This window comes from Pristis pectinata, chromosome 21 (genome assembly GCF_009764475.1).
Source record: "Pristis pectinata isolate sPriPec2 chromosome 21, sPriPec2.1.pri, whole genome shotgun sequence".
NCBI lineage: Eukaryota > Metazoa > Chordata > Chondrichthyes > Rhinopristiformes > Pristidae > Pristis > Pristis pectinata.
Window position 1 is genome coordinate 5147080 of NC_067425.1, and position 25097 is coordinate 5172176.

The following is a 25097-nucleotide window of genomic DNA, read 5'->3' on the forward strand; positions in this document are numbered from 1 at the left end:
GTGACCAAAAGCTTGGCCACGTGCTGGTTAAGGGAGGCTCTTGAGAATGGTAAGTGAAGCAAAGGAAGTTCAAGGAGGAAATTCCCTGCCAATTGAAGGCACACCCAGCAATGACAGCAATGACAAAGCCACAGACACAGGAGATGGACTGTGACAAATGAATTTGTAAAGCTGCAATTGAGTGCATCAGGGGTCATGGTGGGACTTAAACACAGGTCTGTTGGGAATGGGAAGCAATGCAGGTCAGAGGTCAGCAGAGAAGGGAGCAAACAAAACCATATGCAGCTGGTGACAACACATCATTACAACACCCCACAGTTCAAACTTTCTCCAGTCCTCTTCTGGAGAGGTTAATTCTTTATGGAATAAACTCAACAGGGGCAAACAATCCTCTGTATTTCGTGAAGTGACAATTCTTGCAGGAGACCAGCAAATACCTGACTACTTATTCCGTATTCACACCGATCTAACAAATTCGGCTGTCCTATGACTGAGAGACACATTATGGTCAAACTATTATTACTATAATAAAAATGTCATACTGTGGATAAAAATTGAAAGCTCGTGTACATTCATAGTTACGAGTAGCACTGCAGTTTAATACCACGGCCATATGCAGTTCTTATGGGAATGCATACAAATATTTAACATTGAGAGCAGTTAAGAAGAGTCTCATAAGGTTTCTTCTCTCATCATACCTTTAATTACAATGCAAAAAGTCTCTGAATTATTTGCTTCCAACAGATCTTGCATCACTGCATAGACCATGAAGTTCAAAATTTTATGAACAATAATTTGCACCCCACAATCTGCCTGGAACTATCTGGATTCAAACACACACTGCAAGATCTACAATAAAAGATTTACTTTTTAGTCTTGCTGCAATTGCCATTTTTCTATTACAATGGGATTGATTTCCTCTCCAAGGGTCATTCCTCATTTGCGAGCAGGGAGCCACCAATGGCCTCCAGTCATTAATGGGCTCTTGTGCCAGTTAGTCCTATTGTTTATTTTGGTTTGACCCAGCTGGATTCATTTGAATGCATTAATTATTTATCAGCTGTGACTTCCATTTCAAATCATGTCCTTCCCAGTTTTGATGAAGCACTTTTAATTTTATCCAAGTAAACCTGCAATATACATGTAAACTTTTAATTGCTAACCTAAGATAATACCATGATACACTGCTCTATATTGTTTACAGCAAATTCCTTATGTACTGTTTAAGAACCTCCAAAAAGCAAGCATAAAGAATTCTTTAAGCAGTAGTAGGCACTCTCAATTGTGTAAACATAATTGTGTACAATGTAGGATTTACCTCACTATACAACAATGCTGGACATTAGTTCTAAGATTAGTTGGCTCTGCTTATTGGCACAGTTACTGTTCTCAGGTCATTGGGCACCTCACTCTGTAATAATGCAGAATGTTAATTCTAAGATTAGTTAGCTCTACTTATTTGTACTGTTACTGTTCTCAGGTCAAAACAGCCAAAGGCGGGACCACTAAGATAGGTATTGATTAAGCCAAATTTAATTTTTGCCAAGAATTCCAAGGCTTTTACCATTGTTGCAGGAATTGGATTCCCTGTTGCTTTTTATACAGTTAGTGGCCTTTGCTGTAGGAAACGACAATAGGAAAGGGAGTTTTCTTTTTCCTTTCAATTGAAAGGCTAGAACAGACCAAGCATTTAATATTCTCAAATGATGTCCGTTCCCCTCCCTTCACTACAATAGTTTTATTCATTCACTCTATCCTCCATGATGATAGCTCTTTCATCTTTGAATTTAGGCATGAAGCGAGTCCCAGCTCCCTTGCCCATTCATCCATGAATGAACATCAACTTAGTGCAGCACTGAGCCTAACTACAATGCACTCATCCCAAAACTCACCATCTTTGCACATTGAAGTCTCACTCTATTACTCTTCAGTGTTTAACACATTAGACCACCCACCTCAATCCAGAGTCCTCTGTCTTAGTCTGCGTGGTGCTGCTCTCATGATTTTACAGCAATTTCTCAACACATACTCATAAGGGTCCACTGCCAATGTCCATCTTTAATTCTCTACCAACTCTCATTCTAGCACTGTACTGTTATGATGAAGAGTTAGGGCTTTCTGCAACTCAGTATTAAATTTGAAGCTGTGTTCAGGTTACAGCATGGACTTTGCCTGAAACTCCATGCTGTATCCTCTACCTCTAATTCTGTATTCTTTCTTACCTCTTCAGAATGAAAACAATGAGGCATTGCATCCTACTTAGACTTTAACTAAGCTTCAAATTTCACAACCTATCTATTCTAAAAGCTACATACATTCATTTCCAAAATATTACTCAGACACCCTATAAAAACCCTCTAACTCCACACAGCTTTTCCAATGCCATTCAAAACTACACTTTAAGGAAACTTCTTCGTCCATAAATTCAGTGGCAAAACGTTCTGCTCCCTTGGACTGGGATTCTTCCCCCAAATCTTTACACCTTCATACACTCCCAAAGCTTTCTAGAAAAAAAACGTTTCATTGGCGAAAAATCCTCAGCCCAACCAGTCTGAAAGCAGTGTCATATTTTTAGCAGCTTTTTAAATTAAACATGATTTCCACTAGCTCCATTTTGAAGACCACAAAAAGGAACAACAGATTGAAATGTCCAAACAAACCTCTGACTGTCTAAGTGTGGAGTAAAACAGAATGTAATGACATTTATCAATGTTGGCTTTAAATAACAAATTTTAAACACATACACACTTTTAAGCTTGTTTTTTTACAACTTGAGAACAGCAAAATTCATTGATTTAGTGTCTAAGCAAATTAAGTTCTTTTTTTACACAAGAATCTATAATTTTTACTTCTGATTGAAGAGTTGCATTCCTCAATTCCACATTTCCCCTGAAAAATGGAAACGTGGCTCTGAACTGGCTAAGACTACGGCAGTTTTCCATCTCTACTCTTCCTTCACCCGGAATAAATTCTGTCCCAGGAAAATTAACTTGTCAAGACACACCATCTTTACAGTTTCTGCGGCAATATTTTACTTAGCAGTTGATGTGGAAAAAGTCAATTTACTAAGAAACTAACAATGTTTCACAATTTAGAAAATGAAATGTACGAGGCAGGCTATGTTCTAAGTCCCTAATCTTCCTATTAATTTCATCTTGTTACATTACTAATTTAGAAAATTCTGTCTCTCAAATGTAAAATTTATATGATTAAAAACCCAAATTGACATAGCCTTAACTAGATGAATAAACCATTCATTAATACCGATAGCTTGAATTGCATTTGCTGCACAATGAGAATTTAAACATGACAAACTCCACTTGTACCAGCTCACTTTAACCTCCCATGTGTAAATAAATGCAAGTTAGAAACATTCAAGATAAGTTATATTGTTAATTAAAACCTGCCCGAGTCATCTCATCTTCCTAGTCTTCACTAACAGGTCAATTTTCCATAGTCCCCTTAAGTCAGAAAGTTGCTGTGAGATACTGCCTCTGCTTGCCTGACATTCTGACCACATCTTCCTCCGATTAAAACCAGAATCAGACTTCAATATCCACCAGAATCTGCACATTACTACTCATGCCTATCAACCTCAGTTGGTCCAGACGTGTGGGATATTGCAGTGATCAATCCAGCATTTAGCTGCCCGCAGAATAATTTTTTCTAGCTGTACATCCCTGTGACCTATATCTACCCCATCAATGGAGACTGTCTCTTCAGCCTTCATGAACCAGCCAACTGAAATTCTTCTATCAAATCTTTCCAAAGGAATTAAAAACAGAAAATGCTGGAAGTACTCATCAGGTCAAGCATCTGTAGAGAGAGAAACAGTTAACATTTCAGGTTGATGACCTTTCATCAGAACCCACATCGATTCATTTTGCCACTGCCCTCTTACTCGAGCCTTGTCCTTTAAGCAGACCACAGGACTCCTTCCCTTACTTGTACTTAGGACATAGAACATGACAGCACAGGAACAGGCTCTTTGGTCTACCATGTCTATGTTGACCATGATGCCAGTCTAACTAATCCCATCTGCCTGCACATAGCCCGTAACCTCTTCTGTCTGTTCATTTGTCTATATGCCTCTTTAATGTTGCTATTTCTCGCCAATCTCCCCGAAGTTCTACATTGAATTTTTTCCACCATGTAAACATCTTTTCATGCACGAGGAAATATATACTGCTGTCTCTAATACACTTCCCAAATCCACAATGTCCAATGTTAAGTGAATGAGAAGTTGACAGGTGGAATATGATGTGGGAAATGTGAAGGTACCCACTTCCAAAGAAAGAATGAAAAGCAATTTATTAAACGGAGTGAGACCATAAAATGTTGCCGTACAAAAGGATCAAGATCCTAGTTCATGAAGGAAAACGCTATTATGCAGATACAGCAAGTAATTCAGGAAGCTGGCCGTAACAGCAAAGGTGAGAGAGTATAACGGAAACTTTGATGCAACTTTTCAGGATGCTGTTTCAGATCACACCTCGAACACTGCATACAGGTGTCTCCATAGTTTAAGAAATGAAATACTTGCACTGGAGGCAATACAGAGAAGGTTTATCAGGGTGATTGCTGGGATGTACAGATGGAGGTTGAATAGGTCGGGCCTCAATGCATTGGAGTTTAGAAGAATGAAAGGAGATCATATTGAAACTTACGAGACTCTGGGGGGGGGGGGGTGCAACAGGGTGGAAGCTGAGGGGATGATTCCTCTCAAGGGATTATTTCGAACTAAAGGGCATAGTTTCAGAATTAAAGGGAGCAGAGGAAAATTCTTTTTTCTCTCTCAAAGGTTTGCTAACATTTGGAATTCTCTGCCTCCACAGCTCTCAGTGGAACCATTGAAAATATTCAAGGTGGAGACAGTTCTTGTCTCCATAGATTAAGAAATTAAATACTTGCATTGGAGGCAGCGAGACAATGAACAAGAGAGTCAAGGGGTATTTGGTGGGGGTGGAAGCAGGGAAAAAGAACAGGAAAGTGGTGTCAAGCCCAATACTGGATCAGCCATGATCTTATTGAATTGCAGAGCAGCAGCAAAGGGTCAATTCGTCTGTTTCTTATTTCTGTTTCCCGTTATGTTCCACTGCCCAGAACTACAAAAGGCAACAGGGTTAGAGAACTTACCCACTTTCAAGGTCTTTCCAAGTCTCAAACCATCTTGAATGGCAAGTATAATGCTAAACCTTTATCACTGTTTGGTCAAAATTTTGCAACACTCTGGGAGAAACTTCACTACCAGGAAAACAACTATTCAAGGCAGCAACTCACCACCAACCTCTATAGGGAAATTAGGAACAGTTAATATTATTTAAATGTTACAAAAACTGGTTTTGTCAGCAAGGACCACATCCCAAGAGTGAATATAAAAGCATTCATCAGGACTCAAGTATTAATGGCCATTTAGTTTGGCTAACATACTAGAAGCCAAATGGCACTACTGGAACCTTATCCAAGCAAGAGCTCAATAAATTCCTAAGTCGGTTTTTGGAACTGAACACACTGACAGGCAAAATATGGGGGACAAAGGATTATCTATTATCATACACAGAAACTTCCTGACAGGCAGGCTGCATTCACTCAAATATTTAACTTGATGGCGAATACAAGTTGTTACATTGCCCATAATGGTTTGCAGCTCTGAAAAGCATAATGCATTTTTTAAATGTAGATGCTAAAATGATTTATGCAACAGGTTTCAAGTTATAATCATTTACCTTCTTGCATTATGTACTCATGCAGACTACACTATTTAGACTATGTTTATAATTAGAACAATCACTTACAAATAATTCTGTTTTACAAAAACTCAGCTAAATGTCACCATATTTCCTGGGCAAGCCTTACTTTTATTTTAGCCTGCTTGCAGCCTGGAATTGAGAAAGAGTGAAGCCTGACACCACTGTTGTTGGAAGAATCTCAGAAGGCAACGAGGAGTGAGATAGATCGGCTGGTTGAGAGGTGTCGCAACAACAACCTCGCACTCAAAAATTAGCAAGGCCAAGGAATTGATTGTGGACTTCAGGAAGGGGAAGTCAAGAGAACACACACCAGTCCTCATTGAGAGGTCAGCGGTAGAAAGGGTGTGCAGCTTCAACTTCCTGGGCATCAATGTCTTGGAGGATCCATCCTGGGCCCAACATATTGATGCAATCACAAAGAAGGCACGCCAGCGACTATTTCATTTGGAGTTTGAGAAGATTTGGTATGTCACCAAAGACTCTCGCAAATTTCCATAGATGTATGGTGGAGAGCATTCTGACTGGTTGCGTTACAGCCTGGTATGGAGGCTCCAATGCACAGGATCGCAAGAGGCTGCAGAGGGTTGTAGACTCTGCCAGCTCCATCAAGGACACAACCTGCCCCACCATAGAGGACATCTTCAAGAGGCGACATCCATCACTAAGGACCCTCACAATCCAGGACATGCCCTCTTCTCACTACCATCAGGGAGGTGGTACAGGAGCCCGAGGACCCACACTCAGTGATTCAGAAACAGCTTCTTCCCATCATCAGATTTCTGAACGTCCATGAACACTGCCTCGTTATTCCTTTTTCTTTGCACTATTTTTGTAATTTATAGTAATTTTATGTCTTTGCACTGTACTGCTGCTGCAAAACAATAAATTTCACATATGTCAGTGATAATAAATCTGATTCCCATTGGTTGCAGCATTAGACTACTCATCCCTCTAAATTATGCAGTTCACTTCCAATAAATTGGAAAGAAGTCTTTTTGTTAATAGTAGAGATGACAGTGTGCACAGTGCAACATATTGCGTAGTTTATCACAACATTCACTAATATTTCAAACAAGGTAACTTGCTTCAGGTCTTCCTCTAGTGAATTGATACTTCATCCTCTTAATCTGAGATGCAGAGCCATGGTTACGGCATGCACTTCATTGGGTTTCAAACTTACACAGGGAATCCCGAGGATGGAGGTCAGTGTTAATGAATTCACAGTAGCATGTACCCTTATCCACGGATAGATGTGTTTTATTTTTGCTTATGAAGGATTCCACGTCATTCATGTTTTGACACTGGTAGGATGCATAACACAAGGTTTTTTTCACTTTAAAGATAAATTTTGAAGATATGTCTACCATATAAGTTTGTATGTGGCACCTTTTACTTTAAAAGAACATACTTTTAACAAAAACATTACCGAGCCACATTTTATTAATGTTAATTGGTGTTGAAAGCAGGCAACAGTTATTGCTCATCCCTACTTCACTTTGAGAAAATAATAACATGCTGCAATGTTTCTATAATTCTAAATCAATATGTTGTCTGATTTGGAGGGCAATCGGCAGTGTTTCCACCTATCTGCTGGCCTCACATCCGAGACCACTAATTAGGTATATACTATGGAAAGAACTGAAGCACCTACTGATTAGCTTTTACATTACAGACATTGTAACCATGGTGCCTGGGAAGGAAAGGGTGAATACTTAAGATGGATGTTGAGATGCCAATCAAATGTGTTTGACTATGTGCAGTATAAAGCAGGCATTCAGTTAGCACCTCAATAGCCATCTTAAGTATTCGCTCTTTCCTTCCCAGGCACCATGGCTACATTGCAATGTAAAGGAAGACAGTAGGTGCTTCAGTTCCTTGGCAATGGGCACTGTGCACAATGTCATCTCCAGTATCGGAATCAGGTTTATTATCACTGACATATGTCATGAAATGTGTTGTTTTGTGGCAGCAGTACAGTACAAGACAAAGACACAATAATTACTATAAGTTACAAAAAAATAAATAAATAGTGCAAAAGAGGAATAACGAGTTAGTGTTCATGGACCATTCAGAAGACTGATGGCAGAGGGGAAGAAGCTGTTCCTGAAACTTCAGGCAACAAGACTTTTCTGATTTATCGGAAGTGAACTGCAGAATTTATGAATGGTTCAACCATCATAAATCTTATGAATGGTTTAATCATCTCTATCAATAGATTGGCAATGGAGCTACACTCAACCAACAAGCTCAGAGAAAGCCTCCACATTCCTGACTTGTGCCTGGTAGAAGGTGGAAAGGCTTTTTTTGGGAAAAGCATATCAAATACTTGAAAGCAAAAAAAAACTGCAGGGCTATGGAGAAAGAATAGAGTGGAACTGAATGAAGAATTCATTCAAAGAGACGGTACAGACAAGGTAGTTTCTTCTGATTCATCATTCTGGCTCTACCTTTTGAACCTGTGCTTTTGCTCTCCGAAGCGTCAAATTCAAAATCCTACCAAGCGTGTACTTATAATTTTTGATCAAACTTTACATTACACATCCATCCCCCAAAATCCACCACGTGGCAAAATGCATCATCTACAAAACCAACTACAGCAGCTTCCCATGGTTTGCTCAACAGCATTGCCCGAACCCACCTCTACATCCAGAAGCACAAGGACAGCAGATGATTAAGAACACAACTACGTCTACATTCCTTTCCAAATCAGAAACCATTCTTACATGGAAATAAACTCCCCCTTCCTCCAAAGGCAAGATATCTGTCCAATTAAGACAGAAGCAAGGGACACAGCTAGAAGGTAAAACATACAAAAATGCAGAACATAAATTCTGAAGAATAAGTGATGCAAAGATCAAAAGGCGATAAAACAAAGATACAAAAAGAGATTATTAAAAGAAAACTTACATGAGAGAGCAGCAAAGAAATGCTATAATTATAAAAAAGCTTGTGGTTAAAAGCAGAGGCAATGAAAATTCCTCGGAACCAGTAGCAGTAACACTAAATGAAAGAAAATGGCAGAATTTTCGGAATTTAGAGTAGAGGAAAATGAGAGCAAGCTGGACATTAAGGAAATAAATATTAAATAAGGGATACAATGTAGCAAAATTAGAGGAAGATAATTAATGTTAATGAAGAAAACAATAGCACAGGGTAACAAATCCTCAGGACCAGCTGGTTACCATCCCATGATTTTTATAGGTTAGAAAATTGTTAATGCCCTAACTGCGATCTTCAAACGTTCTCCTGATTAGAGACCTGATCCTTTCGCTTCAAAAATTATGAACGTCATTCTGTCTTTTAAGACAGATCAGAAAAGGAATAGGAAGGAATTGTGGAGCAGTTAGGCTAACATCTGCTGTCAGGAGTCAATAATTAAGGATAGAGCAACTGCATACCTTGAAAACTTAGTCATCAGAGAGAGACAACGTAAATTTTTTCAGGAGTTGAATAAAGGGAGGCAGGGTGTCTATGGATGTCGGCTGTATGGACCTTCCATAAGCCACTGAAGTTGACAGTGAAGGAACTGAATGCAAATTATTCACCTATGAGGAAACTGGTGGGGCAGTAGAGATAGTAGCAGAGACTACAGATGACAGGTTAAATAAATGGGGTCCTACAAGGATCTGAGTTGGGTCTCAATTAATCATAGACAATGTGGTTGAACCAATACCTTGCATTATATGGCCACTTCATCTTAGACAAATATCCCAATGTCCTTAACAGAAGTATTAGCAAAAGCTGATGCCCCGATTCCAAGATGGAAACCTCCAGGCCTACTGATCCATCACTCCAGTGCCATTATTTTCTTCGTTGCTACTTTGCTTACTGCAGTTGAAGACCAAAACTGAAGTTTCAAAAGGAGGAAAGATCTTTACAGTGGGAATTTCAGGGCAAAAGGGCCTTGCCAGACAAAAGCGAAGTGATTAGACGCAAGGATAATTGAGGGGCCAGAATGAGTGCAGAGAGCTTGAAGAGTAGAAATAACAAAGGGTGATTAGAACCAAGGATAAGCATTTTAAAACTGCAGAACTATTTAACCAATTTAGACCAGCAAGCTTGAGTGACGAATGAACAGGATGCAGAGCATGGTAGGGCACAGTCAAAGTTTTGGACGTTCAAGTTTAGAGAAAAGTCAACTCTACAGGTAATAGTGGAATATGTGAGTACTTCAGCATCAACAAATTTGGTGAAGTTGAGGAAACAGGTGGACTTGGCGATCTCGTGGATTTATGACCCACTCAACTGGGAACAAAATCTAATGCCTCAGTTACAGTCTGATCCAGTTTCAGACACCTGCCCGGGAGAGGCACAGTACAGCAAGTAGGGGACAGAAAACGTAACAGAAAATGGCCTTGATATTCCCAATATTTGGAAACATCTGTTCATCCAGTACCGTACAACAAGTAGTGTTGACCTTATAATGTAAGTGTGGGAGGTGGGGAGTTCAGAAGTGGTCACAGACAGAGTTGTCACTCTACAATCGGAAAGTGTTGGTATGTTTCAGCACGACAATACTGGAGGACAACATGTAGATGAGAAGTGAGAGGGGTCCAAACATAGATCCAGGGTTAACAGTGCAGGAGTGGGAAGGCAAGGCATTTCAGGTGATTCCCTGGCTATAACTGCATAGATAAGTACAAGGCCTATCAAGTGTATAGAGATGCCAGTGCAGGATGTTGTTATCAATCATTTCAAAGGTTTAATGGCAGGCCAAAGGTCGTGAAGGATACCACAAATACCTCAGATGTAACTTATTCACATACAAGTTTGCAAACAGCACAAAGACTGGCAGCACTGCAACAATATTGATGGAAGCATTAAATTACAAAAATCTTAATAAATTCTATTGCTCGCAAGACAAAGATTTCAATGCAGGCAAATGTGATGTCATTTGGAGTTTTAAGGAAAGAGAAACATTCTCTAAATAATGAAAAGATAGGAAATCAGGAGACCAAGGAGTTCACATACATATACAATTAAAATGTTCGTAACAAGTACCAAAGAAAATTGAAGAAGCTAATGGAAATCTGGACTTTACATCTAAAAGCTTAGAACGCAAGAGATGTTACAACTACACAAGTCACTTGCTGGACTACTGGAATAAAAACAGAACAGCTGGAAATACTCGACATGTTAGACAGCAACTGTGGGAAGAGAAAGAGTTAAACTTTCTGATCAAAAATGTTTCAACAGAACTGGGAAAGAGAAAACAAGGTAGTTTTTTTGTGTGGAGAGGGTGGGAGAAGGGGCAGATAGGACAAAATGAATCTCTCTGTAAGAATGATGCAAAGGTGGTCATGGTGATAAGCTGCTGAAGCCATCCAGTTGCCTTCTCCTGCAGTTTTGGAGTAGTACTGGGCATCTCACCCAAAGGAAGATATTTTTGCCCTTGGAGGGAGCGTATTATAGATTTAACAAAATAACTGGATTGAAAGGGTTAAATTACAGCGAGATGTAACAAAAGCTGTAACCCCCAAGCCTTCATCACTGCACACAACGTGGATTTCCATATTCAGCTAAGTGGGACTACACTTACTGAATGGCCTTTATCATGGCGGGGTCACAATCCTAAAACTCAACCATACTGCACTGTGGGAGTAGCTTCACTACATACACTGCAGGGTTTCAATAGGACAGCTCTCCACCAATTCCTCATCGGCAATTAGGAATGGGTGATATTTGCTGTCTTTGCCAGCAAGGGCCATGCATGAATGAATACAAAATCTTTCTCCATTTTATCTGATCGCAGCTTTTGCGAAGCATCTTGGGAGAGTAATCACTCTCCATGTGAATAGATGACACCAAGGATTAGGATGCTCTGTTTTTGATTCCAGGATTTTACTCCTTTGGGGAAAGGTTACCTTCAGCATCACTAACAAACATTCTCAAAGTACACAACTTCATGCATTTTATCTTGGCAGTAATCTGGACTTGTCACACTGGACATGAAGGATGCAATTCTTTAAAATTCTAAATAGGTCTTACAGCTAGACCTGGAAGTCAAATAAATTTCTCGGATGTCTCTTCAGCAGCTTTCCCACCACTCTATTACCCTCCCAATCAACATTTTACTGGTCCTTTTGATGCAATTACATGCAAGTTAGACCAGGTTTGTTTTAAAAAGTGTTCTAGCCCAGGCAGAAAACAAAATTAGCTGCAATGTCAACTCTTGAACAAATAATATCAAGGAACATGGCAGTATCCAGGGACTAGCACAAATTAGTATCTGCACAACAAAAGTGTGTATAACGAATATAGTCACAAAATAAAATTAGAAATTTCAACAACATCTGTAAGAAATAAAATACCTGTTGGGTACAATATTTGTACCAAGGCTAACTACAACGCAGCAAACATTCACCTTTGATATGAATATTTGCACATTCAGGTGATCAAAAAGTTAAGCTGAATGACATGATAAAACAAAAAAAAACTAAATTTCAAATCCTTATCCGTCATGAATCTATTTTGTCAAAGCAAATTATGATTTGAAACTGAAATCTTCACCAGGTACCAATGGTGCTGTTCTCTTTTATACAGAAAATTGCACAATATTGCAGAAGGAAACCCTCAACCAGCACTCAAAAACCCTAGAAGTTAGTATAAAAGCATCCAGGCTACCATTTCAGTGCATCACCGAAAGAACAGACTCGATAGACCAAATAGCCTCCTTCCACTCTTCAACCACCGTGACTGCACTGCTAACCATGTCAAGCGGTTGCACTCTCCTACACTCAAGGCCCACTACACAGACCAAGCACAAATTCTAGGCTTACTTTACTGCAGTACCGAGAGAATGCCAAACCACTTGAGGTGCCTTCTCTTAGATTAGACATTAAAGCATCTAACCTCCAGCAGCTAGAAGAGCATCCATTTTGAAGAGCAGGGTATTTATCTCCCATACCCCGGTCGAAATTAATGCCCAAAACTAGTAAGGATCAGATTCCAATCATTGTTGTTTGTGGGGACTTGTCGAGCAGAAATTGCTTCCTAGGTTATATTAATGACTGCACAAAAAAAACGCAATAGGCTGCAAAGCATTTTATAAAATACACAAACAAGGATTATGCGCTTTAACTGCAGAGCTGCAAGCAGATTTGTTTATAGATGCAAAGTTTGTCTCCGCACAGTTTTCTTGTAAAGACCAATGACTGCATCTCTGCCAAGACTGCATTATAATCAACCACCAGAAGGTGTGCAAGAACCGTCAAGGGCAATAGATTGTTCATCCTCCCTCAAAAGCACTTGGCACCTACTCAGTACTTTAAAATAGCACAACTATGATTAAGAATTCACCATTTAAAGGAACTTAGGTGTAAATCACACCAGTACTCATTCTTCCTCTGCTAATGTACCATGTCAACATGCAAGTCACTTGACACGAGCATCACAGATGTTATCAATCAGATAAGACTTACAATGGGGGTGGGGGAAATTGTCACATGAACTGGCTTAATTATTCTGTAGTCAGACATAGCAATCTAGATCAGAAGAGAAAATGTGCTGTCAGGGCACTGCTCAGGTGAACTCTAGTGAACCACAAAGACTTTCATTATCAGCTCATTTATTTCCATCATGTTTAAATATAATACATGCATAAAATAGCGTCTTTCAAGTACCTAGCAGGCAACAATCTCCAAACTGATGACATACTGTCCTGTAATTTAAACTCCAGTCTGAATACCCCCGGTGGATTAACGGCTGTTGTCGGCCCCTACTGGCACTTTTCTTTCTAAAAAAAAAGATTTTTTTTCATAGTGTGGCCAAGGGGATCAGGCGCTGGACAGGTGCTGTCAGCAAGACCACATGGCGAAGCCGGGAACAACTTTATCAGATGTGCGTTAAATTAAAACATGGGGATACATAGGGAACTGCAGAGAAATTAAACACCAAAGCATGAACCTCATAAATGATTTAAAGTCTCCGCAGTTCGGAACAAGCCTCCTGGAGCCGCACAGCTGTCCGACCTGAAGCGCGGCTGCAGACTTCACTACTCTGTTTACTCGTCCTACCGCCCATTGCACAACAAATCCCACATTAAACGCTGAATACCTTTGCATGAAACCAACTGCGCTCATTATCGGGGCGGTAACGCTCCGGGGCTCTTTAATCATTGACCGAGCTCCCCGCCTGCACCTGTCCCCCCCCCCCAACACCCTCTTCCATCACCAGGCCGAGGTGCCACGAACACACGGCCCCTGGGCACTTGGTCCGCACCGACTGGCGGTCGGGGAGGGCAACGGGTTAACCCAGCCCCGCCCGCAGTCTCCCGGGGCTGCCGCTCCGGGACCGCGCCGCTTATTGTTGCCGGGGGAGAGTGGTCCGGACGCGGCCTTCGGCCTCGGGCCTGCTCGCACAGGCCTCCCGCTCGCCTCCCACCCCTCCCCGGGCCGGCGAAGCCCCGCTCCCTCCCTGCCCGGATCCTTACCCCTTCCAACTCCTCGTCAGAGACGCCTTCCTCCTGCTGGTACTCAGGGTCCAGGTCGATGTCGAACACTCCCGCCATCTCTCTGTCGGTGCGTCGCTCTCCGGCTACCGGCGCCGCTCCTCATGGGTTCCGCTCGCCCACCATCACCGCCACCACCCGCACATGCGCAGCAGCGCCGCCTCCCTCCATCTCCTCCGCCCCGTCCCGCCGTGACGTCATCACGTCCGCCACACCAGGCGTTGCGCAATGCGCGCGAACGCACGTTCGTGGGGTGGGGGGCGGGGCTTGGTGCAGGATAAAAGGGCGCCCGCGAGCACGTGACCTGGCGGGGAATGCTAAAATACTGCAGAGGCTGGAGACCTGAGGTAAAACCAGGGATCGCTGAAGATACCCAGTCGGCATCTGTGGAGGGAGAGGAAAAACAGCAAGTTCTGAATGACTCTGCTAAGATTGTGCATTGTCCAATGGTTCAGATCAAGTTTGCAGTGTGTGTTAAAAGCAGGACAACTAATAAATTCCTGGGGTGGCATTTATATCCTGAGTCCCCTTTTCGAAGGAAACTCTCTTTCCCCCCTTAAACAACATCAACCACGGGCGTTTATATAGTAAAGCATCCCAGAGGAGCATTATTATTGCCCATGACCGCAAGAAACTGCAGAGAGTTGTGGACGCAGCTCAGCACATCGCAGAAACCAGCCTCGCCTCCATGGACTCTGTCTACACTTCCCGCTGCCTCGGTAAAGCAGCCAACATAATCAAAGACACCACCCACCCCGGGCATTCCGTCTTCTCCCCCCTCCCATCGGGCAGAAGATACAAAAGCTTGAAAGCACGTACCACCAGGCTCAAGGACAGCTTCCATCCTGCTGTTATAAGACTATTGAATGGTCCCCTAATATGACAAGCTGAACTCTCCTCACAATCTACCTCGCGATGGCCTTGTGCCCTACTGTCTACATGCACTGCACTTTCTCTGTAACTGTAACACTTTAGTCTGCGCTCTGTTATTGTTTTTACCTCAATGCACCGTTGTAATGAATTGTTCTGTATAGACAGTATGCGAGACAAGTTTCTCACTGTACCTCTGTACATGTGACAATAATAAACCAATTTACCAATTTAGATAAAATTTGATACCAGGCCACAGAATGATAACTTTGGACACTCTAACAAATTGTACTGTTGAAAGTATCCTGACTGGTTGCATCATGTCTGGGACGGCAATTTGAATGCGCAGGAACATAAGAAGCTGCAGAGAGTAGTGGACTCAGCCCAATACATCACGGGCACATCCCTCCCCAGTAGTATCTACATGAGGTACTGTCTCAAGATAGCAATATCCATCACCAAAGATCTCCACCATCTGGGCCATACCATCTTCTCGCAGCTTCCATCGGGCAGGAGGTACAGAAGCCTGAAGTCCCACACCACCAGGTTCAAGAACAGCTACTTCCCTTCATTTAGCTCTTGAACTAACCAGTACAATCCTAGTCATTATTTCAATAGAGCAACACTATGACCACTTTGCACTACAATGGACATTGTTTTTCTGTTGTTCCAATTGTGTTATTTCTTGTACAATTTGATATAATTTATGTTTTTTGTGACTGTTGACTATCTGATGCTCTGTGCCTGTGATGCTGCTGCAAGTAAGTTTTTCATTGCACCTATGCATACTTGGACTTGTGCATGTGACAATAAACTCGAGTTTGATAGACTGAGTTTGCACTGTGTGTTAAAAACAGGGCAACTAGGAAAATCCTGGGTACTGACATTCCTGAGTCCACTGTGGGAAGGATACTTTCACCCCTGGGAAACAGCACCCATCATGGGGATTTAGAAGGTAAAGCATCCCAAAGGATAAAATTTGATACCATGCCGCAGAAGGTGACCTTTGGACATGCCATCTGCCAGAGAGGGAGTATCTTAAAGGAGGAAATAGGGATCGGGAGGCAGAGGAAATTAGAGAAGTAATTCCAGAGTGCAGGGGCTAGGCATGGTCACCAGAGGACAGTGCAAATCGAAGGTGAACAAGAGCCCAGAACCAGAGGAACTCAGGAGACCTCAGGGTGAGATAGGGATGGAAGAAGTTCCAGAGGAGTGACGCAGTGCACTTCCTGAGAACGTGGCCAGGGCACTATGGATATTGAACATAAAAGTCCAGGGAAAGAATTCAGTGCAGTACCCAGGCTCCGTGTTGTTGGAGGTGTCATTTTGAAAATGATAAACTAGGTGGCTGCTAAATGGTTCAGATCAAAGACGAACATTGGAGGTCCCCCAGTTCCAGGCCAATATTTACTCCACTACCAACATCAGTAAAAAAAAAATCTGCTTTATCTTATTGACGTTCATGGAAACTTGCTCTGAGTAAACTGCCCACTGTTTCCTGCATTACAACAGTAACTACATGAAAAAGTACTTCATTAGTTGCAAAACACTTGGGGCATTGTCAGATTATGAAAGAAACTCATAGTGATAGAGGCACGCAGCATGGAAACAGGCCCTTTGGCCCACCAAGACCGTGCCAACCATCACGCACCCATTTATTTTAATCCAACACTAATCCTTTTATATTCTCTCCATTTTCCCACCAACTCCCCCCAGAGTCTACCACCTGCTACACTTGGGGACAAGTTACAGTGCCAAACTAACCCACAGACACCAACACTCTAAAGGTACAAGCTCCTTTATTATGTCTTCTTCATTGCTTAATCTCAGTTTTCTGGAGAACCGTGCAATAATTTGGCTTGATATCAGATAACTGAGTTCGACACAGGCAGTTGACTCCGTTCCAGTCATTCTTTGATTACCATCTTATTTTGGAATGAATTCCTCTTCCTCACCTTTGACTTCTCCTCACTCCCACCCTCAGGAACAGGGATGATCAGTGGAACAACGAGCAACTCTCCTCCAACTGTTCAAATGACAAATGGTTTTGATAAAATAAAAAAGTAAGAATTGTTTTAAACTCTAGTGGGATCAGTAATCTGAGGACACAAACTTAAAGTAATTTCTCAAAAACAGAGACGATAAGAAATCTTTTCACGAAGTGAATTGTGCTTTGGACGTGGATTCAATGGAAACACCCAAAGGCAATTTGAAGGGAATAGTTTACAGGGTTCTAGAAATAGGACAGAGGAGGAGTAATATTTAAGAATCTACCAAAGAACCATCACATCAACGATGGTCTGAATGGCCTCTTTCAGTGCTGTAACCTTCTAAGACACACTTTGAATAAATGTAACCATTCCAGTACAGACTTGGCTCATCTCCCACATTCTACCATTCATGAACGAAGTCATTCAAAACTCTGTTCTCCATGTCCCAACTCATACCAATTCCCATTCAACCAGCACTCCCCTGTCTGTAGACCTGCATTATCTCCCAGAATTACAACATCACAATTTTAAACTTCACCCCTCTCATTTCAAATTCCTCCATTGTCTAGTTCTTCCCTGTCTCTGTACAGTTAAAAAAAAGTCAAACACACAGTGCAAACTCAGTCTATCAAACTCAAGTTTATTGTCATCTGCACAAGTATAGGTACACACAGGTACAAAGAAAAACTTACTTGCAGCAGCATCACAGGCACATAGCATCAGATAAGCAGCATTCACAAGAAAAAAGTAAATTGAACATTACAATTTTTACAAGAAAGAACACAATTAGAACAAAGAAAACAAAGTCCATTTTAGTGCAAAGTGGTCAAAGTGGTCATAGTGTTGCTAAACTCCAGTGATAATGGTTGGGCTGGTTGGTTCAAGAACGGAATGGTTGAAGGGACGTAGCTGTTCTTGAACCTGGTGGTGTGGGACTTCAGGCTCTGTGCCCTGAAATCTCAGCACTCCCTCAATTCCAAATCGTGGTAACCCTCACATTCATTTGCTCCATCATTGGCGGCCGTGCATCAGCTGCCAAGGCTCCCAGCTCTGCAATCTCCTCCCTGAACCTTTCCTCCTTCCACATCCGTCTCAATAACAGTTGCTGTAGTTACAAAATAGGAGCAAAGTAGAAAATAATGGCACTCTGACCTCCCGATCTACCTTGTTGTGACCTTGCACCTTATTGCACTGCACTTTCTCTGTAGCTGGGACACTTCACTCTGTACTGTTATTGTTTTTACCTGTACTACCTCAATGCACTCTGTGCTAACTCAATGTAACTGCACTGTATAATGAATTGACCTGTGCGATTGGTTTGCAAGACAAGTTTTCCCTGGACCTCGGTACAAGTGACAATAATAAACCAATACCAATCCCCAAAACTGACTGTGAGCATGTTGCGGAGATCCTAACCATAATCATCAGAAGCTCTCTTGATTCAAGAACCCTCCTTGTAGCCTGCATGTCACTTTTCACTCATTAACCAAAGGGTGGCGGCACAGACAGGTAACAAAATAATGCAGACACCCCTAACCCTCCATACAACCCCCAATAAACATAAATAATCTTCATTAGATTCTAAAAGCATTAACTTGCATTAATAAACACATTAACACATTTTAACATCTTAAAGGAAACAATGTTAGTGGAAAACTACTTCAATTGGAATTTACACAAAAGATTTTAATCTACACGTTGATTGGACAAACCAAACTGGCGAGGGTATCATAGAAGGATTTGTCGAATGTGTCAGGGATTGCTTTTTGGAGCCGTCTGTTGTGGAACCTCCCCAGGAACAGGCTACGTTAGAATTGCTGTGATTAATGAGGAAGGATCTTGTGGTTAAAGATCCCCAAGGAGGTATTGACCACAATATGATAGAATTCCAGATGCAGTTTGAGGGTGAAGACCACAGGATCAAAACTAATGTCTTCAAGTTAAATAAGGCCAATTATAATGGTGTTATTAGGGATTATTCCGCAGTTTTTAAGTAGTGGACAGCAGTTATTAATTAAGATGAGAACCAGTCTTCAGGAAATAAAACCTGTTCACAATTTAACTTCAACTGATACCATTGAAACCAATCATTGGGCGTGGGACATTCTGATTCTGCCCCATTGAAACCACACAGGGAAAGACAGTAGATGAGTGTTCATGTTAATTGGTGGTCATTGAAAACATTATTATGACATCAGGAAAGGCGTTAAGCAGCCATCTCCTGCATTAACACATTGTTAATGAACCCTGCCACTTAATATGCAGTTCAGGTCAGGTCTGTTTTGTCACTAAATATTCTGGCTAGTTGTATATTCAGGGAGCCGTCCCCCAACACTGTGACAAAAGGGGTATATTTGGGGTGTCTGGAGTTTGTGCTCAGAGGTTCTCGGACCAGTCACCAGTATTGAATATTAAAAGGGGTTCTGCTGGTTGGGATGTGCTACCACTGTAAATACGTAATTTTGCAAAGTTACCTGACTATATTCAAAATGTTAAAGTTAAGTAGGTGATTATAGCCACTGAAACTGCGGTTAATCATTTACTGTTGTCTTTGTGTTTAAAAAGTTTAAAACATTGTGTGGAAAAAGGAGGAGACACTCTCCAGAACGTCTGCTGTGTTCAGTAAAAACCTTTTATATCCGCCAGCTGCAGCCTCAGTTTGTCAGTCACAATGTTTTGAATGTAGTCAGGTAACTTTGCAAAGTTACATATTTACAGTGGTAGCACATCCCAACCAGCAGAACCCCATTGAAGAGAAACAAAGGACTGCAGATGCTGGAATCTAGATGAAAAACACGATGATGCTGGAGGAACTCAGCAGGCCAGGCAGCATCCGTGGAGAAAAGCAGGTGGTCAACTTTTCGGGTCAGGACCCTACTTTGAATATTCAATATTGGTGACTGGTCCGAGGGCTTCTGAGCACAAAATCTAGACACCTAAAATATACCCCTTTTGTTGCAGTGTTGAGGGACGGCTCCCTGAATATACAACTAGCCAGAACACTCAGTGACAAAACAGACCTGCAATGTCTACCTGCACTGCACTTCCCTGTAGCTGCGACACTTTATTCTGCACTCTGTTATTGTTTTACCCTGTACTACCTCAATGCACTGTGTAATGAATTGATCTGTGCGAATGGCATGCAAGACAAGTTTTTCACTGTACCTCGGTACAAGTGACAATAATAAACCAATTCCAATATCTGACCTGAACTGCACATTAAGTGGCAGGGTTCACTAACAATGTGTTAATGCAGGAGATGGCTGCTTAATGCCTTTCCTGACCTCATCCTGAAGTTTTCAGTGACCACCAATTAACATGAACACTCATTTACTGTCTACCCCTGCATAGTTTAATGGGGCAGAATTGCCTGAATTGTGCTGTAATTGTTCTAGAATCAGAATGTCCCAATGATTGGTTTCAATGGCCTTAAAATATCAGTTGAAGTTAAGATAATTGTGAACAGGTTTTATTTCCTGAAGACTGGTTCTCATTTTAATTAGTATCTGCTATCCATAATTTTATAACCTCAGAATAATCCCTAACAGTGTGAAGATGGAGCTGTCTAAGGTGGACTGAGAAAATTAGCTAAGAGACGGGTCAGTAGATGAACAGTGGCAGATATTCAAACCAGTCCTGAAGAAGGGTCCTGACCCGAAACGTTGACCGCCTGCTTTTCTCCACGGATGCTGCCTGGCCTGCTGAGTCCCTCCAGCATCATCGTGTTTTTCATCTGGACTCCAGCATCTGCAGTCATTTGACTCTCTATTCAAACAACTGGTTCATAACACCCAGCAGGAATTTATCCCAATTAGAAAAAGGGAATTGTTGAGAAAGAGGCACATTCTGTGGTTAGCAAAAGTCAAAGATAATGTTAAACTGAACATTAGGGCATATAAAATGGCACAGGCTTATGTTAGGCCAGAGAACTGGGAAGTTTTTAAGATCTAGCAGCAAAGGTCTGAAAAGCTCATAAGAATGGAGGAAATTGATTTCAAAGTCAAAGTCGAGTTTATTGTCATCTGCACAAGTCCATGTGTGCACAGGTACAATGAAAAACTTACTAGCAGCAGCATCACAGGCACAGAGCATCAGATAAGCAGCATTCACAAGAAAAACATAAATTAAACACAATTTTTACAAAAAAGAACAATTATAACGAAGAAAACAAAGTCCATTTTGGTGCAAAGTGGTCATAGTGTCACTAAACTCAAGTGATCTTGTGCCGGTTGGTTCAAGAACTGAATGGTTGAAGGGAAGTAGCTGTTCCTGAAGCTGGTGATTTGGGACTTCAGACTTCTGTATCTCTTGCCCGATGGTAGCTGAGAGATTTTGAGAGAAAACATGTGTGTAATATTCAAACAAACAGTAAGAGTCTCTATGGAGGAACTGTAAAAATCTGAATCACAAGGGCTAAAGTATTAGACAAACTCACGGGGCTAAATGTGGACAAATCTCTGGGAACGGGTGGTCTGTGCCCAAGGGTCTTAAAGGAAGTGGCTGCAGAGATAGTGGTTGAACATTTTCAATATGCACTAAATTACAGTCGGGTACCAGAAGATTGGAAAACAGCCAAAGTGATTCCCTTGTTCAAAAAGGAAGACAGAAGGCAAGGGACTACAGTTAATGAATTACTACAGTGGGAACCTTTTGAGAAGGAGAACATGATGCTTCAGATCAAATACATTTTCTATGACAAAGGTATGTGTGGGGGCAGGGTGGGATGGTGGGTTGACGTAACTCTAAATCGAGACGTCCCTGGAGATCAAGGAAATAGAGGGCAAAATAAGACCAAAAAAAGAAAGGTTATGGCCACTACGCACTAAATGCTTTCAAAAATTTGCGGATCGTAGAAATGTAACAGGAAATTAGGGAGAGGGTTCATGATAAAAATGCTGGGAGAAAACCTTAAAAAGTTTTGTAAATAGTTAATGGGAAAGAGGGTGAAGATAGAAAGAGTGGAGGCCCGATAAATGCCACAAAGGTAGCCGAAGTCCAACTTCACAAAAGAGGGAATAATCCCAAAGTCATTAAGGAAGGAGAACGTCTGATACTAGACAGGATAAACAGAGACAGAGGAGAACTGACAAGAAGCCACTACCCTCCTGTGATAAGACTATTGAACGGTTCCCTTATACGTTGAGATGGACTCTTGATCTCATAATCTACCTCGTTGTGACCTTGCACCTTATTGTCTACCTGCAGTGCACTTCCCTGTAGCTGTGACACTTTACTCTGTACTCTGTTATTGTTTTCTTTTAACCTGTACTACCTCAATGTACTCTGCACTAACTCAATGTAACTGCACTGTGTAATGAATTGACCTGTACGATCGGTTTGTAAGACAAGTTTTTCACTGTACCTCGGTACAAGTGACAATAATAAACCAATACCAATACCAAGCAGAGCATCTTCAAAGGTGCCAGGCCCAGATTAAATGTACCCAGGTTCTGAAGCGAGAGAAGGAACAAGAGCCCTGAGCATCATTTCCATACCCTCTTTCACTGTAGGCTTGCTGCCACAGGTCTGGGACAGGACTGATGTGTCAGCAAATGATGCATGGTTGATGAACTGAGGCGGAGCACAAAGTCAATCGATGCACTCGGTGTGGGTTGTTAAAGGAAGCTTGTGTCTAAGTAACGTAATGAAACTGTTTGAAGAGGTTACATGGAGAATCATTTAATATATTTCACATGCATTTTAACAAGACTTTTCACAAAGTCCTCCATGGAAAATCAAACAGAAAAGTAACAGACAACAGGATATCAGAGAAAATGGCGGGGAGGATCCAAAACTGCCCAAGTGGTTAAAAAGTAAAGGTGTAGCTGGTGGTTGTTTTGGCCACTGGGGAACTGTGTGCACTGAGCTGCCAGAGGACACAATATGAGGTCCCCTTATTTTGTGGGACATATCAATGATTTGGTAATTGGTTTATTATCTACCGAGGTACAGTGAAAAATTCTGTTTGCGTGCCATCCAGACAGATCATTCCGTACATAAGTACACTGAGGATATACTAAAGGAAAACAAAACAGAATGCAGAATATAGTGTTACATTTACAGAGGAAGTGCAGTGCAGGCAGACAAATAAGGTTCAAGGGCCACAATGAGGTAGATTGAGAGATCAAGAGTTCATCTTTAGCATACAAGAGGTCCATTTAAGAGTCTTATAACAATGGGGTAGAAGCTGTTCTTGAGCCTGGTCGTATGTGTTCTCAGGCTTTTGTATATTCTGGGATTGGAATTGGAATTGGTTTATCATTCACCGAGGTACAGTGAAAAACTTGTGTTGCATACCGTTCATACAGATCAATTCATTTCACAGTGCATTGTTGAGGTGGTACAGGTTAAAACAATACAGAATGCAGAATAAAGTGTCACAGCTACAGAGGAAGTGCAGTGCAGGCAGACAATGAGGTGCATGGTCATAACGAGGTAGATCATGAGGTCAAGAGTCCATCTTATCAAAGTAAGGAAGTCTTGCCCGATGGAAGTTGGGGGAGGGGGGTGCAGGGAGAAGAGAGAATGACCGGGGTGGGAGGGATCTTTCATTATTATGTTGGCTGCTTTCCTGAGACAGCAGGAAGTGTGGACAGAGTCCACGGAGGGGAAGCTGGTTTTCGTAATGGACTGGAGAAAAGTAATAGTAAATTGGATGCATTTGGGGAGGGCAAGCAAGCCAAGGGAACATACAGTAAATTGTAAGGAACTGAGCCACAGAGAGGGACTGGGAGACTGGGGCTGTGTGACCCAGGTCCCTGAAAGGAATGGTATAGTAGATAAGCTGGTGTATGACACCTGCCTTCATTGGCCAATATATAGAATAAAATAGCATAAAGTTATGCAGTTAGGGTGTAAGTTACAATTACCTTGCCTGGAGTACAGTATTTCAGCACCACAGTGCTTACAACCCCCAGTCACTAAACACCCAGCAGCCAGTACCCTTTGCTTTGTAACCACTGAACCAGCTTTGGGTCCAGCCTACTACTTTCTCTTGCATCCTGCGGGATTTTCCTTTCCTGCCACGTTGGACTTTGACCAGGAAGGAAGGTGTGGGAGGGATGGGTAGAACACAGGGAATATCTCCGGTAGTGAGAGACCAAGTGCGGTAATGTAGCGGTTTGAGCAATGAGTAGGATCAGGTTATGCAGGTTTGTCCTGAGGAGGCAACAGCACAGCTGTGGGACATACCCAGCAGGCCAGGCTATACTAATAGAAAAAGAAAAACTAAGTTAAAATGTAGACAGGTTTTTACAAAAAGAAAGAGAAAGTGAGTTTCCCAATGTTGGAGAAGTCAATATTCAGCCAGGGCAGCTGTGACGTGCAGGGATTAAAGGTGAGATCTTGTTCTTCAAGCTGGGGTTGGGCCTCGTTGTAACAGGGCAGCAGGGTCTCCAAACTGAAACATTAACTCTGTTTCTGTCTCCACCTGCTGAACGTTTCCAGTATTTTCTGTTTTTATTTCAGTTTTGCAACATCTGCAGGCCTTTGATTTTCATTGGATGTGGAGAGGTTGTTTCCAGTGTCGGTAGAGATCAGAATCAGGGCTTCTAATATAAGTCACTTACTTCTAGCTAGTCTTGTTGGGACTTCTGCTGCACCAACAACTCAAGAAGTTGGACTGTGTTCAGAATAAAGGAGCTCACTGGACCGACAGCCCATCCATAACCCTAACCATTGTCTCCTCCCACTACTGGCACACAGAAGCTGCCTGTGAAAAATGGATTAGAGGGCATGAGCTACGAGGAGAGGTTGGTCAAGAGAAACAAAGGACTGCAGATGCCGGAACCTAGACGAAAAACACGATGATGCTGGAGGAACTCAGCAGGCCGGGCAGCATCCGTGGAGAAAAGCAGGCGGTCAACGTTTCGGGTCAGGACCCTTCTTCAGGACTGAAGATAGGAAAAGGGGAAGCCCGATATATAGGAGGGCAAAGCAGAGCAGTGATAGGTGGACAAAAGAGGGGAGGCCGGGTGGGCACAGGGTGGTGATAGGTGGATGCGGGTAAGAGCTAGTGACAGGTGCAGGGGAGGAGGG

The 25097-nt window shown here is 42.0% G+C and overlaps 1 protein-coding gene across 1 annotated transcript in view; it reads right to left on the reverse strand.

Moving 5' to 3' along the window:
* LOC127581525 (ribosomal protein S6 kinase beta-1-like) overlaps window positions 1-14342 on the reverse strand; it is a 60235-nt gene extending 45893 nt beyond the window's left edge. Inside the window, 1 exon segment of the mRNA XM_052036008.1 lies at window positions 14182-14342. Within this exon segment, the coding sequence (XP_051891968.1) occupies window positions 14182-14259 (78 nt within the window). The 5' untranslated portion in view covers window positions 14260-14342.
* Window positions 14343-25097: the final 10755 nt, after the last annotated feature.